Source organism: Triturus cristatus, chromosome 2_1 (assembly GCF_964204655.1).
Source record: "Triturus cristatus chromosome 2_1, aTriCri1.1, whole genome shotgun sequence".
Taxonomy (NCBI): Eukaryota; Metazoa; Chordata; class Amphibia; order Caudata; family Salamandridae; genus Triturus; species Triturus cristatus.
In genome coordinates this window covers 1,157,445,840-1,157,462,865 of record NC_140581.1, presented here as the reverse complement: position 1 = coordinate 1,157,462,865, position 17,026 = coordinate 1,157,445,840, and the positions used below count along the sequence as shown (strand labels likewise).

The window sequence follows — 17,026 nt, the reverse complement described above, 5'->3', positions numbered from 1 at the left end:
GAATAACGGATGAAATGCCACCTTCAAGCATTGAATAAAGTATGTTTACGTACCTGCTGCTGTCGAGTGCTTCTTCGCTGCAGAGCACTTTGAAATATAATAATTAACGCGAAGGCTTCGGTCGCAGAAGGAACACCACCTGGATAGTGAAGCGGGAGCCGCTGAAGAATGGGGCCGTTACAACAGGAACTTTTCAAGTTGTAGAAACGGCACAGCAGCGCTGAAAATATGAGGGGCAGCAGATCATGCCGGGGCACACTGGAGTGCTTGTGCATCACAGTGAATTCACTAATCACTGTAAGTTCCCTTTTAAATATTGGCTCAAGCGCGGAACCCACTGTGGGCTAAAATTGGCAGTTTAATAAACCACAAGTCCCATGGTGCATAGTGACTAAATCACGCTACCAAGCGACCAGTACTACTAAAGAAATGAGCACATGAGACTGTGAGAAAGCCGTTCATTACCGCAAGCAGCCATCACACCCAAGAGGAAGGAGCGGACAGCTCTGAAACGCGTTGGTGAAAGGAGGTGAATAACGGATGAAATGCCACCTTCAAGCATTGAATAAAGTATATTTACGTACCTGCTGCTGTCGAGTGCTTCTTCGCTGCAGAGCACTTTGAAATATAATATATATATATATATGTATGTATCATACTTGCTCGGTCGGACACTCCCGATCCGAGTCGTCGGAAACCATTCCTAAATCGATTCAGTCGGAATGATTTCCTAACCGCATCGGAATCGGGCCCTAAGCGCCAATGTTGGTCAACTCGTTATGGTAGTTCGGGATCTAAGTACGATTTCAGGCCAACCATGTTGGAGCATGGGTTTGATACACCAGCCTGGTTCAGGCTCGGTCAGAGGTTTTGTCTTAGGGCCTGATTAATACTTTGGAAGATAGGATACTCTGTTTCAAAAGTGATAGATATCCTGTTGGCTGATTTACTAATGCCATTAGATGTAATGTAATTGTAATAAGACGGACAGGATAACTGTCAGGTTTGTGACAGAATATTTTATCCGCCAACGTATTAAATCAGGTCCATAGTCTAAAAGATGGAGTCAAAATTCTTCAGCGGGGCAAGTCAGCAGACTGTATCTTCAGACTGATCCATAACATCAGATAGGCATTGGATGAGGTCGCACTGACGTTGGTTTTGATGGGAAAAGCTCAGAGTGGGAAAATTAGAATTTCACACCCAGGGAAGTCCTACTTTTGGCACATGCTCCAGGTCAAGATTTTTACCTTCAGACATAGTCTTTTTTTTGGAGCTTGGAATACTCCAGCAGGGCAAGGCTGCGGGTTGTGTCCAACGAGGCCTCCACAAGGCCAGAAACCTGCTCACTGAGGTCCCACTGAAACGGATTTGCTGCTGCTGAAAAGTTCCAAGTAGGTTAAACCTTTTTTTTAAGCTCTATCACAGATTGCAGCAGTGGCAATAAACAAACCGCATCAACCCACCCTCTTCTTGTAGCAATGACCAAATGAAAATAATAGGTGGGTGCCAACACAGATGACACTCCTGCTGCAGCAAAGTGTGAAACATGGAAACTACAATGTAATTACCAAGTATTATATGCTACAGTAAGCTGGAGCACACCACTGTAAACAAATCCGCTACAAGTAATTACACTAGATTAGCCAAAAGTTTAACAATTTAGAAAATATCAATATTTATTACATTACTTTGTTGCATAGAGAATGCTATCCTTATTAAAAGTAAAACAAAAAGCAGTTATACCATTAAATAATATTGAACAAAACAAGAGAATCCTATGGACAGGTAAGAAAACATGCCCATAATCATGGCAATAAAGTGCCAAATTACACAGTTCCAGGCAACATATAGATAATTCAAAGAACAAAATACACAGTAGGCAACAGCTGGTTATTTCTTATGACATACGATGGGTAATGTAGCCAACACGTGTTTTGTCTAGAAGAGACTTACTCAGGTATTATGGTCATAATGTTTATGCAGCTTAGAAGAGCTGGCTGAAAAGTAACCATGGTGCAATAAAACTGCACACATTAGTATGGGTATAAGTGTAACTCCTTATTTTCAAATAGCGCAGTCAAAAGAATAACTAGTAGGCCCTTTATATCTAAGGTCTACTGCGCCACCAGCCACAGGTGCAGTTTATAGAAGGTACCAATGTCGGAATCCACAAAGGGTTGTGCTGCAATTCAACAGGTGTTTCTTAAGCTCAGCGACATCGAGCTTTGGGTGAATTGGCTTGAGAGCTTTGTCCCTATCCACTGGAATTCTTGAAGTTCAAAAAGTTTTTAAGTCCCAGGTTTTCATAGGTGATAGGAGAGGTCTAGTTAGACACAGCCAAGGGTCTCAAGAACAGCACTTGGGGCTAAGACTCCCTTCAACAGAGACCACCAGCAGGGTCCAGGTCAGGTCCATTTGGTACTGGTCAGCAAGCACTTCTTGAAAAGGGACTCCTGCAGTTTGTTGTGGCACTGTAGCTTACACAGGAGATATGCCAACTCATCCTTGGAGTCCACTGCTTTGTCCTGGGTACCAGTGAGAGCAGGTCCAGCCCTTCATGTCTCCTAAGTCTCAAACAGCAGATGCAATCCTTCTTCTGTTTTTCCACAGGTACAGAGTGTTCTGAAAAAGGCGTCTTGGTGTGACACATTTATGCCTGGCACTAACGTGTGTGGGGGTAACTTCTGACACCACTCTAAGCAATAGGGTAATAGTTCCCAGGGGGAACCCTACCCACCTTTGCAGTAGTTATCGTGTGCCCTTCTGCAAACAATCCCACAGTGCCCTCCAATCACTAAACACAAGTTGGTGAAAAACGTCTCCCCTTGTGCTTACCCAGAGGTGTGGTCAGGGTAATGAGCAGCTCCTCCTCTGTGGTCACAACAAACCATTTTTGGGCAACTCTCCTCCCACTGGGTGTGGTGCCTTCCTTACCAGGAGAACAAAAGAAAGGGCCTGTCCAGATGTCTTCTAATATCTGCTTGTGACAGGGTAGGACCCTTTGACATTTTATCTTTACATGTCTGCATATCCTACTTTTAAATACCCTTCAGCCTGACTTGTGGACTACAAAGCCTATATAGGGGTGACGTATTAACATTTTAAAGGGAGGTTTTCTCCTAGCAAAAGTGTTTATTTTGAGAGGTTGGGCTGCAGGTTTAGTGTGCAGCTGCCAGGCTGCAGTGACAGGTCTGAAGTTACGTTTGCCTGCTCACACTAGTGAATGGCAAAGGAGTCCTGTGATCTTTAGGCGACATTTAACTTTCCATGCCAAGGGTGTATTTTTGGCCACCATATACCATGGACTTATTGGAAAGTTAAATAGGCCAATTAGGGTTCAGCCGATTTCAGCATGTTGTAAGTGGTTAAAGCACATGCACTGGGCACTAGACAGCAGCATTCCTGTGTGGAGATTCTAAAAAGCAGCAGCAAAAGTCAGCAAAAAATGTGGTGACCATGCAAAAAGGATAATTTTCTAACAGACATAGTCTTAATTCCTTTCCATGGAAGCAATGATAGTGCACTTAATACAATAGGCAATTGTATTTTCAATGTATCGTAATCCTCCTCTGGTTGATCAAAGAAGTGTTTCTTCCCTTTTACATCAATATGCAGTCGAGCTGGGGGTAGTAGTAAGGAAAGACTTTTTGTACTAATTTCTGCTTGACTTTGTCAAAGGTTTTAATTACTTTACGTTCGGAAGGAAATCAATAGTCAGGGTAAAATTCTATCTGGTTTGCATTATATTAAATGTCTTCCTACCTGCACAGGATTAGACAACAGTTTTAGTTTGTCACTATACTTTTATACTATTAAACAACAAAAGAGTATGGGAAAAATACTACAAAGGAGGGAGTGAAGCCAATACAAAAAAATCAATCAGATTTGTAAAAAGAGCCCTAACTCACCAACCTGGTTGGTGACATGCTTCATCATTGGGCTCCCACCAGGGAGGTCTAATACCTCCCCGGTGTGCTACTACGCCTGTTTACAGCGGAGCTGGTGATTGAATGTGATGTGTGAGTGCAGAAGAATGTGCAAAGTGAGATAAAAAATTTCAAGGTTTTAAACCAAAATTCTTATTGGGGTAAACCCGGCATTAGTTAAAAAAGGGATTGTAATAACTAAATACCAGATCTGGTTAGTTATCCCTTATAGTGAAAGAAATATATACAAAATGGTCAACATGTTTCTGCCTTTTTAGCGTGTTCACCAGGCATTCGTCAGGACCCTACTGCCCCGGTGGTATGCACACGCTAAGGTGCACCTAACCGTTGGCAGTAATCCCGTAGATCTACGGGATACAAGATAGGGGGAACCCTAGGTGTTCCGGCGGGTGCAGCGCTTTGATGAAAGTGTGACTACAAGTGTGCACCCCCTTCCTGGATCTATAATGTGAGGCTGATTATAGCTTTGACCACATTGTCTTCAGAAATCCTGAAGTTTTCCGGTATCAAAAACCGTGAGTTTTTTAAGTATTACTGCCAACGGTTGAGTGCACCTTAGCGTGTGCATACCACCGGGGCAGTAGGGTCCTGATGAATGCCTGGTGAACACGCTTAAAAGGCAGAAGCATGTTGACCATTTTGTATATATTTCTTTCACTATAAGGGATAACTAACCAGATCTGCTATTTAGTTATTACAATCCCTTTTTTAACTAATGCTGGGTTTACCCCAATAAAGAACTTTGGTTTAAAACCTTGACATTTTTTATGTCACTTTGCACATTCTTCTGCACTCACACATCACATTCAATCACCAGCTCCGCTGTAAACAGGCGTAGTAGCACACCGGGGAGGTATTAGACCTCCCTGGTGGGAGCCCAATGATGAAGCATGTCACCAACCAGGTTGGTGAGTGAGGGCTCTTTTTACAAATCTGATTGATTTTTTTGTATTGGCTTCACTCCCTCCTTTGTAGTATTTTTCCCATACTCTTTTGTTGTTTAATAGTATTCTCCTAGGGGGACCAAGAGTGTGTTTGACCCTCTCTCTCTTGCTGTTTGATTCTTTTCACTATACTTTTATAGTCAGATCATAATCATTTTGGTGGTGTTCCCAGAGGCAAGCGCTGCTTTCGTCTTTTGTATGCTCTGTCAACTCTCATTGTGTCTTGATCAGTGAATAAGCTGGAAATAAAGTCTTCAAGGAAAAGTTATATGTTGTGCATCTCTGGTTCCCTCTGATAGTCCGAGCAGGCATTTATTAAGGCTTCTTTGCCTACTTATGAGGACTTTGAGTTTCTCCTATTTCTTTTTCACAGTGGTTTGCAATTCAACTATTTGTCTGGAGTGATCCGGGTGTCATCTTCTTCCTCATATACCCTGTTTATCACATTAGATATTTGCTCCCATTATTTTGTCTATATCTTGCCTTAAATAGGGTGGACAGATAGCAGTTTGGCGCACAGAGATCTCCTTCGTGTTAGCTAAAGTAAACCCTTTCCATTGAACACTAAATCAATTCCTTAGTCTGGGCCCAGCAGAAAATGAGGAAGACTCTATGTGTTTATAACTACCTTCACAGAAACAGAAAGTTATTCTTTGTTGGCGTCTCATTTAAATCCCACTGCCTCTCTGCTGAGAAAGAAAGATTCAGTCAGGAGTAACATCTTTAAATTGTTCTTTATTGAACACATGCCTCTGGATTACAAGTACTTTTTCGGAGACAGTAAAGGAACTTCTTTCTGCATTCAGCATGCATCCTCCTACCATGCTCCTCATTACCAAACTTTGGATAATGTGTAGGTGCTGTCCTCTCACAGATAGGCGCATCCTTCTCCTGCTTTCTATTTAAAAATATATTCTTTCATCCTGAACCCTTACCATTAGCCCACATGCTTCCCAGGGTCTGATTTGATAAGGCTTGCCAATCCTACACTCTTCCTAGTTGTTTTTCTGTCTGCCCAAGAAAGGGGTATGATAGAAGAATATTGTGGTCAGATCATCATCTGAAATTTAAAAAAATACCGTAATATTGTTTACAAAAATATCACCCCTTTGGAGTTAATAGTAGAAAATCTTAACATAATAGGCCAATATTTTTGTAAATGATATTTAGGATGCAAAAGACATGTAATATGATTCTTCTTTAGACATTCTGAAATACAATCCCATGGAATTGCCTGCTTTGACGGAGTTCAATCTGATAGATTCCTTCCAGTGGGAGCACAGCAGGGGTGACTGGTGTTAATGGGCAAAAGGGATGTTGCCCTGCAACCCTTGGGGGAGAGGCAAGAATAGGGAAATAAACATAGAGCAGCTAAAAGAATTACTGCTCCGAGACAGTGCTTAATCTCCTGGGTGAACTCTAGTGAACTTTGCAGATGTCCTACTATGCAAGTGCCAGCCGGGCAAGGATTTTTTGACCTGCAGGCACAAGCTACAGCAGTGACATCATAGGAGAGGGAGTGCTGAATTAGAAGCCATGGATCACGTTGCTATTGCGGCCCATGAACAGTGGCCCAGGGAGGAGTTACAAAGTTCCATTCACTTCAATGGCTGGGGGTGGGGCAGACCATGAGGACAAGAATGGAGTGGGTGGCAACAATCTGTTGTTTGTACAGACGGGCAGGCTGTAGAAGGGATGCAGGGGGCTGCTCTCCTGGCAGTAACACATGTTTAGTACTGCATTTGCTTTCACTTTGGAAAAAACATTATGGAGCTGAGCACGACAGAGTGCTCCTTATCTTGACTGTAGAAGCCCAAGAGAGGGAGGAAACCAGCTGTCGACAACAATTGAACTAGTGGGCTAAGGGCCCGATTCCGATCTCGCTAGGAAAGCCCCCCCCGTACGACTCGGATGCGGAGGGCTTTCCTAGCGAATTGCACTGTGCGAGTTTGACTGAACGAGTATGATGCAGCCGTATGCTGACGGACTCAGTTCGCTCAGACTCCCATTGAACTCTATGGTAGCCTGTATACCGATGCGTACACAGGCTCCCATAGAAAGGGGGTGGGTGGGGAAAAGTGTACACCCTGTGGTGGGCACCCCATGTTGCCAGCCACACTGTGCATGCTTAGATTGGGGGGACCCATGCGGACCCCCCTGTGACCGAATCGGAGGGCTCTAGGTGAAGAGGGGCCCTGCTCTGGCCCCCGAAGTCCGATTCCGGCAGCCATTTCGTCTCGCTGAGACCGTGTCGATACGGCTGTCCAAATAGTGCATCATACTCGCTCGTTCGAAAGCCGTGTCCGTTGCGCAGCACGATTTGGCTCCAGGCGAGTCGGATGGACAGATTCGGGTTCTGAAACAATTCGGTCAGCAAGATTTTCGCATCGTACTTGGTCATTCGGAATGGGGGAGGATTAGGACAGAAACAGTGGCTGCGAATCGGATTTGGTTGTTCCAGATTCTGTCAGGAGCCCTTCCGACCGAGATGGGAATCGAGCCCAAAGAAGTAATTGTGCAGTTTTTTGCCTACATCAGTGGCATCATCAACCTCCCCCCACCCCCGCTTTAGCAGTTACAGTAGGGTGTGGTTCTTGATGGGCCTCTTCTGCCTGCAGCTCTGCAGACAGAGGCTCCTAATTAACTTGGGAGGGTGAGTGGGTGAAAGTAAGGATGGATGGATGAAAGGATGAAATGGTAGATGGATAGATGCATAGATGAATGAGTGAAATAATGGATGTAAGAATGGAAGAGTGAAAGGGAAAGAGCATGTATCAGCCACCAAGCATGCCACAGAGCTAGCAGAATCCATTCTCACGCAAAACATAGAAATAGCATTCATCACAGAAACTTGGCTAAATTATTCCTCCCGACCACTCCTGGACACTCTCGTCCCCTCGGGCTTTGCAATCACCAACAAAGATAGAAAAGACCAAAGAGGAGGTGGCATAGCAATCATCCACAGAGACAATATTTCCATGACCATCCACAGAGACAATATTTCCGTGACTGAAACATACTCCTGCAACTATAACACCTTTGAATGCCTAACCGTCAACATCAACACTAGCAACAAAAAAACACTAATCTGCCACCTTATCTACCACCCCCCAGGCAACACTACCCCATTCACTGAACACCTGTCTGACCTGGTTGCCCACTGCTCCCTCTGAGATGCAAATAACTTAATTCTGGGCAACCTCAACTTACACTGGAATGAAAAAAACAACCTGCTAACCCAGAACCTGAATGAGCTACTATACAATAACAACCTTACCCAACACTGCACAGAGGAAAATCACAACAAAGGAGCAATCCTAGATGCCATTATCGCCAAACGCGATACTGTCACGATAAACCACACTCTGCCCGTGGATTGGTCAGATCATCACTTAATCCTCTTCCAACTCACTCAACCGATCATTTTCCAACCACCCACCCAAGACCATCCCAAATGGACCAGAAACTTCACTCAGATCCACATGACTGACCTGGAAGAAAGGGTTAACTCCCTCCTCACTACTTCCGCGGATGATCTATCCACTACAGAACTCACTGCCCACTACAACACTACCTTGTCATCCATTCTAGACCAAGTAACCCCCCTGAAACTAAAAAAAAACCAGGAACATCCCATTGAGATCCTGGTTCAACACGGACATTAACAACGAAAGGAGAGAACTCAGAGCTACAGAAAGGCTATGGAGAAACAACCCCTCCACAAGCCTTCTCGAACAACTCAAAGCAGCTCGAAGGAAGTACAAAAAACACATCTGAAGTGAAAAATCCACCTTTTACTGATCTGGCCTGGACAACGCAAAAAACAGACCCAACGAACTGTTTAAAATCATCAAGCAGCAAACCTCCAAGCCCTCCGGATCCTCTATTCAAGCCTACAAGTAATTGTGCGAAAATTTCGCCAACTTCTTCTAAGAAACAGTCACCAAAATTGAGCTCTCACTAGATACCAACATCAACCCCGCCTACAAAAGCCTACCTCCAGTGAGTATAGAAAGCACGTGCTTGCACCCCAAGAAAACATGGAAGTCCTTCAACCCCATCCCGGAAGCCGAGATCCTCAAGCTAACCTCCACCTCCAATCCGGCCTCTCACGTCCTTGACCCTATACCAACCCAATTGACTAAAACTCTCCATAGCACCATTCTGGTGCAGGATCATCAACAGGTCCCTGAGAACCGGCATCATACCTGAATGCCTCAAAGTCGGACAAGTCACGTCACTACAAAAAAAACAGGCCTTGACTGCAAGGACCTGAACAACTTCAGACCCGTCTCTAATCTCCCCCTCCTATCCAAAATCCTCGAAAAATGTGTCCTCTCTCAACTGACCCAGCACATGGACAACATCAACCTTCTTGATCCCCACCAATCGGGGTTCAGAAAAGGCTATAGCACAGAGACCGTGATCCTCATCATCACAGATGACATCCAGAAATCACTTGATACCGATCAATGCTGCCTACTCATTCTCCTGGACCTGTCGGCAGCCTTTGACACGGTCGATCACCAACTACTCATCAAGGCCCTACAAGAAAGGGTAGGTGCTGATGAGGTGGTCCTTCAATGGTTCTCCTCCTTCCTACACAACCGTTCGCAAAGGATAAAAATCAAAAACTTTGCCTCCGACCTACACCCCGTCACCAGGGGCGTACCCCAAGGTTCAGTGCTCTCACCACAACTGTTCAACATATACATGGAACCCCTCACCACCATACTTAAAAATGGCAACATCCCCTTCCACCTATATGCAGATGACACCCAGATCTATCTCGAAACCTCCTCCCTAGATGACATCCTCAGACTAAATGACTCTCTAAAAGAAATCCAACACTGACTATCTCTTAATCACCTAAAACTCAATCACAACAAAACTGAGATCCTCCTCATCTCCAACAAAATAGAGAACCCTCAAATTACAGAATGGCTCAAAGCGATGGATGCTCTCAACGGTAATCTTACTCTGGCAAACTCCGTAAAATCACTAGGAATCACCCTAGACCCTAAACTCGACATGGCCAATCACATTAAAAACTCTGCAAAGATTGCCTTCCTCAATCTGAAGCTACTCAACAAAATTAAACCATTCATCCCCACCAATGATCTCAAACAAGCCACCCAACCACTGGTGCTATCCAGACACGACTATGGGAACGCAACCCTCACCGGTACAACAAAATCCCACCTAGCTCCCCTAAAAACAACCCTCAATGCAGCAGCCAGAATGGTCACTGGAATCAGGAAATACGATCAAATTTCACCAGCGCTAAGAGAACTAAAATGGCTCCCAGTCAAACAGCGTGCTAATTTCAGAACTGCCTGCCTCACGCACAAAGCCCTACACACAGGAAAACCGGAATACCTGGCCGCCAAACTCAAGAACGCTGGTCAGACAAGAAACCTCAGGAGCTCTACTTCTCATCCCTATGAAAACACACTAGCAAAAAACTGCTGCAAGGTCCTCCGCCGGAAACGCGCCAAAAATCTGGAACTCCATCCCAGCAGATATCAGAACTATCTCGTCCTTCACAAAATTCAAAAAACACCTAAAAATTATCTTCCTCAACCGCTCCCTCCCAAATGGATAACCGCCGCCTTAACGCAAACCCCGACTCCATTGCTCTCTGACTCTGTATCACAAAGACCACTTAAGTTCAACCCAAGACGATGTGCAATCCACAAGGTTACCTCAGTACTCACCACTACCTCAATACTGCACAACACACTTGGACTTCCGAACCATGATGTATAACAATGCTCTATTATATAACTCTTGCGATGAACTGTTGTAAAGCGCTCAGATACCCCCGGGTCCGGCCAGCGCTATATAAAACTCCTTAAATAAAATAAAATAAATGTATGAGTGAAAGGGAGGGTGGATGGAGTGAAAGGAACAGTTGATGGATGATTCAAAGAAAGGATGGATGGATGGTAGAATAAGTGAAAAGATGGATGAATGGATGAGTGGAAGGGTGGATGGATGGATGGAGTAAAAGTACAGATGAGCGAAAAGATGGATGAGTGTAAGGATATATGTAAAGACAGATGAGTAAAACAATGGATAGATGAGAGAAAGGCAGGGTAGATGGATGTCTGGATGAAAGGATGGATGGATGAGTGAAAGGGTGAATTGTTGGATGGATGAATAGATGATTGAGTGAGTGAGGGAAAGGATGGATGACTGAGTTAAAGGGTAAATGGAGGGATGTATGAATGGATGGATGGATTGGATGAAGGGTGGATGGATGGAGTGAAACGATGGATAGATGGCGCGAAAGGGTGGATGTTTGAGCGAAAAGATGGATGGATGATTGAAAGGATGGATGAATGGGATGAGGTATGGATAAGTGAAAGGATGAATGATTGAGTGGATGGATAGATTTGATGGATAGGAGTCCCTGGACTTGTGGCGGCTCTCCTTTATGGGCTCCACAGATACACTACACCCTCCTTGTTTGGTGGTCCATTTTTATTATTCACTCGATATAATAAAAATAAAATGTAGACCCAGCACTGTGAGCATGTCTATGTGACTATGTGTGTGAGTTAAAGTGAGAGAGAGTTATGGAGTGAGTCAGAGTGGGTGAGAATGAGTGACAGTCAGGATGAGTATGTGTGAGAATGAATTCAGTGAGGGAGGGAGAATGACAGTGAGTGTAACTGGGTGTTACTGTGTGTAAGACACAGTAAGATTGGGTAATTCAGAATGAGATAAATGAGTGGGACTGAGTGAGACAGAATGGATTAGAGTAGAATAAGTGAGACTGCATGAATTATTGAGACCAAGTGAGACTGAGTGAGGCAAAGTGAGACAGTTAACTTAATGTAAGAAAGAGTGAAAGACTTCTTCAAAAAAAAGCTCTTTTGAATTTGAGCCAAGCATTACGCCTCACCTCTTTTAAAAGTTACCAGCCGCCACTGGAGCACAGATAAATATTGCCAGCCCAGCGTAATGAAGATTAGCAGTAACTAGTCCAAACATTTTGGAAATGGATTTAGCTTTAATCCTTTCGTTTACATTTTTTCCCATCAATTTCTTCAGAAAACTCACCCTAAGTTAAAAAATATGTACAGTAGAGCCGACTTATCAGAAACTTTACACCTGAAAGCAGAAAAGGGGTACACTACCTCTTTTTTCTCCTGTATAGGGCACCAAGTCTTCTTTATCTTTCTCTTCTTTGGCTTGTTTTTCTAAGTGGTCCAAGAGGTCATCGCGTTTAAACGGGCCTGTTGGTGTTTTGTGTGTCTGATCCTTTTGCCTCATTCCAGCAGGTAATAAAGCATTCTGAGAAAGAACATAGAACAAGTCAATGAAAATAGTAAAATGATTTTTAAAAGGGATATGGTAATCACGGTTAATTTAAATTATTTCTTATCTGCACATTAAATTGGAAAGATTTTTAAGTACTATTTTTTGTGTCATTAAGCAAAACACTCCCAGTGAATGAGAAAGCGGTGGCCCAAGGGATAGGAACAAAAGCAGCAGCAGCAAGCTTTTTTCTTCCATGGGTCTGGTTTACATGGTAAACATTAAGTAAATGTTATTGCTCGATTAATTAAATCATTACACGTTCACATCATTTTTGTAATACAATACATTATTTAAAAATCTTATTAAAATGGAAAAAAGTAAAGGCCATTTAAATAGTGCCAGTTTGTGTTTGGCCAGCTAATCTGGCCTTTCCATTTGCGAATAAAATGTTTCTACAATAAGACAGTTATCAATCTAAGGCGCACTATCTGGTGATGATCAGTCCATTGAGTCAAGCTTATAAATTGCTATGCACATACATATTACAAGCTTGGAGATCAACTGGCTGCGTTCGCCATTCAGATTCTGCATTAGCGCCCGTCTCCATGTGCGTACCTCCAGTGCTTTTAGGTGTGGTCATAGAAGTAATAGGCATGCTTCTAGTAGCTACAGACAGGCGCATAGCATATAAAACATCTAATATGAATTCATTTTTGTCACCATGGAGGCTACATGCTTTGAGTGACCAACTCTGCTCGTTTTGGGGTTAGGACTTTAGTAGGGAAACCATGTATTCTGTGAGATGGAAACTTCAGTTTAAGATATTCAAAAAAATGAATGCCGAAGTAAGTTTGCTGCCATTTTACATGGTTGTGTGCCCGAATATGTTAACCCCTGAGCAAAGAAATATACATTTGCGATAGAAAATCCTAATCACAGTAACAGATTTGGATATTTACCCTTGCAAATGCAATTTGTGAATATGGAAATTTTTCCATTAAGACATTTTTGGAAAAGTAGATGAATATTCAAGAACAATAGGTTTGTGGGGTTACACATTCCGGTTTACAGATGCTGTACTAATCAGAACATGCTCCCAAACGCATTCCTCTCAAAGGCAAGAGGATACATGTGTCCAAGGTGGAAAATGGGAAGGATCCATATTTAAGGGGGATGGTACAAAGTGGATCCTCTATTGGGAAATATATTTTCCAGATGGATGAACCAGAACAAGTTGGAATGTGATAAAGCGCATTTGTTATACATCTCTCCATGCTTAAATGAGGTGCACATAAGAACTTCTAGAAGAATTAGATTGGAAAGATTACTATATCCATTGCGTAAGATTATGAATTCCTAAGGGGAACCCTATGTGAGCAAACAGCTGCGTTTTGTCACTGCCCTTTGTGAATGAGGGACTTTGCCTATGGTTCAAGCCAAGTCCTATGTAGTATAGACCAACTATCTGGATCAGTTAGCAACCATGCAGAGTTCAGTAGGAAATGAGTTGGTGGATTAAGTTCAGAGGTGATTGTCGACCTAACCAAAGAAGCACTGAAAATGCAATACCTTTGTTGAATAGTATAAGTTTTATTGTGGTCACAGGCACAGCCAAATGTAGGTCGAGAAGAGGTAAGTGGAGGGTGCAGAGAGAAAAGTGAGTGCTGTAATTGTTCTTTGGTACTAGGAAGTTAGAGGATGAAGAACAGGAGGATGAAGAACAGAATGTATGAGAAGAAGGACATTAGAAGAGGGGACTGTACAGCCCTGCATATATGTAAAACTCACATAATTCCACACTTCCGTGTCTGGAGTATTATCTGTGTGATCATGGAATTGCTGCACTTGCCATCATCTGCTACACAATTTGCAGGAAATAATTAAAAAATGGTTCTAGAACACATAGATCAAATGTTACCACATACTCTGGCCACAATTACTCTGTTGATTGGTGTGGTCAGGAATTTACGAGACGTGAGAGCATGCATCTGCTATGTTTTATTCTCTTGCAGAACATTTGGTTTTAAACCTTAAGGATGCCCCCAGGTTTGTTGCAGAAGCCCTGCAACAGCTTCTGGCATGCCCGAGTGTCTGCTAGTGAGACACATGCACAATTAATATGCAATCCACTACACTATTCTAACTTGATTTTTCGTGTTAGACATACGTGCTCTCGGAGATCTTAAAGTTTGAACACAGCGTGAACCTAAAATTGAAGACAGGTTTAAAGCGTGCTTGAGAACCGTCAAATAAAAGACGAACAGCTAGTACTGCAATAACTGTGTGCATGCAGACTTAGTTTTGCTGAGTGCAATATTGCAAATGACCTATACAAACTTTTTCATTGTGGTAGGGGGACAGTATAGTAAATACATTGATCATCATGCACTTTCATGAATGACAAGAACACTACAATGGTTGGTGAAAAACATTTGGTATAGGTATAGTTTCCTTAAAGTGCTACAATCCATTTTGCATCATTGTCTGTTAAAATGTAAAAATAATACGATAGTACCACAAAATATGCCACATCATTTTTCTTTATTGCATGAATTGCATAATTTGCCCCTTGCAGCTGCATAATTGACCTTTCAATTGCCGCATGATTTACTTACCATGGCCAAATAATTTGATTCCCTGTTTTTTGTTTGAATTTTTTTATTAGGGTTTTGCATACAATATTCCATAATATACATCAAATATTTCACCGATGAACCACCTTTTGTATCATTGTAAAGTATAGTTCCGGTTTACAAAGGGCGATTGCACTAGTTGTCCAGTCCCCGGAACCCCTTGACATAGCTGAGATCGTAAATCTACTACTGGTTTGTTCCAGTGGACTGTAGTGTGTTCTGTTGCGACTGTACCGATGTGTCACATGATAGATAGGGTTAGCACATTCTCCCCGCTCCTGTCTGTGTACCGCTTCCCCTATAATGTACGTGATCATCTATTCCGTTTAGCGAATATATCGGCTTTAGAACTGCCGATGGAAATTTAACTATGAACTGTGGGAAGGAGAGGAAAAAAGGAAAGGGGGGAAAAAATGAAGAAGAAGAGGGGGGGGTACATATATGGTGGGCAAGGATAATCGGTCGCGGCGGGTGGTGTGCTAACTGATTGTATGTCCGTCGGATGCGTCCTGGGGTGATCTTGGGGGGAATTGAGCCGTCGTAGGGGCGAGCAATAAACTCGGGGGGCCTCGTCTATCTCTCCTTATTGGTCCTTCTACTTGCCTATTGTACCGCTATCATTGGGTCCTGTGCGGTGGGGGATAGGGAGGGGGTGTGGAGTGGGGGCTGCGTCATTTCTTGCGTCTCCCCATTTGCCCGTTCCTGCTTGAAGTGAATTAGGAGCTGCGCCCATTCCATGGATATTGGATGTTTACGTGTGCCCTTTACCTCTTCCTCTTGTAGTGTCTCTTCCTCTGCTGCCCCCCACTTGAGTAGTGCCCCCGCCCAAGCTGCCTCCGAGGGCCCAGTAGGGGCCCTCCAATGCATAGCTATATTCCTCTTTGCTAAGAGAATGGCGAGGGATGCAAATTTCCATTGTAATTTTGCAGTTTTCTTTTTCTGGGAGATCCCCAGAGCGCACGCCTCCCACGTGGAAATGTTCGGGAGATTGACCGTTGTTCGGAGTGCATGGTGTACCCTGTCCCAATACCGTTGTATGGAGGGGCAAGCCCAAAACATGTGTTTAAAGTCTGCTTCTGGTGCCTGACAGCGGGGGCACGTGAATTGCGTATCGGGGTAAAACCGGTGAAGCTTATCCGGTGTAAGATACGCTCGATGCAGGATATTGAACTGTATGTTTTTGAATCGCGCGTTCCTGGATACCTTTTTGGGAAATTCCAGAGCTTGGCGCCATTCCGTGTCAAGGAATGCGCGGCCCGCGTCGTCCTCCCACGCCCTGCGGAGCCCATCCAGGGAGACATCTGTCAATTCCCGAATCGCTTTGTAGTGCCACGTGATTAGGTGTCTACCTGTCCCCATGCGCAGTATCGTGTGCAACACTGGATGTTGCGGGGGTTCCCCGTCCCGAAGGTTCCAGTGTTGGCTACCACTGTCTAAGATTTGTCTGTGCCGTAGAAACTGTCCGCGTGGGAGGTCATACCACTCGACCATCTGGGCATAGGTCCCATAAATTGATTCCCTGTTGATGCATATTTTTGGAGTGAAGAAATGGCTGAAGCAGTAGCAAGGGAGAGAGAGGGTCAAGGAGGAGAGAGCCAGTGCAGTTGGAAAGAGAGAGGGGAAGCAAGTGTAGTAGGAGCCAGGTTGAGATAGAGGGAGCACAGTAGTAGGGGATCATAGAAATACAGAACCAATATGGGGGAGAAGTAATGAAGAAAAGGGGCATTTCAATCTTTAGCAGGGGTAGTGTTTTGCTAAAATATCGGGTTATTAAGCTGCATTTACATCAGCTATCTAGCTGTCATGATGGTCAGTAGATGGAGAGTTAAAAACAGCAAACCTACTCTTCTTTGTTTATGCTCACTTTTAACAATATGATTGGTAATCACTATTCTGAATTCAGTATGCGATTAGGTTGATATTCTTAACCTCAGTATTTTGACATTCAACCACAGAGGCAGAAAAAACAGGATTAACTACTACTACCATATACAACAAGGTGGTTCATATGGTAACCTATTTCAATTTGATAAATTGCACCACGACAGCTACTTCACTGCCTTTTTTCCACAAAATATCCCACAAAAAGATGGCTGATGCAATTATTTACGTCAACCACGTCAGCTTAAAGCACCAAACAGAGTTGGTAGTTTTACCGGCCTTCTTTCACTGAAGGCACCACAACTGTTATTTACCTTCCAATAAGGTATGGGTTTATTTGGGAGCTACA

General features: G+C 43.6%; 1 protein-coding gene across 4 annotated transcripts in view; it reads right to left on the bottom strand.

Moving 5' to 3' along the window:
• TMOD1 (tropomodulin 1) overlaps positions 1-17,026 on the bottom strand; it is a 497,118-nt gene that overhangs the window by 269,371 nt on the left and 210,721 nt on the right. For all 4 annotated transcript variants that reach the window (XM_085636597.1, XM_085636598.1, XM_085636599.1 and 1 more), the window contains exon 3: positions 12,040-12,196. In XM_085636597.1, coding sequence (XP_085492723.1) covers positions 12,040-12,196 — 157 coding nt within the window. The remainder of the gene's footprint in view (positions 1-12,039; positions 12,197-17,026) is intronic.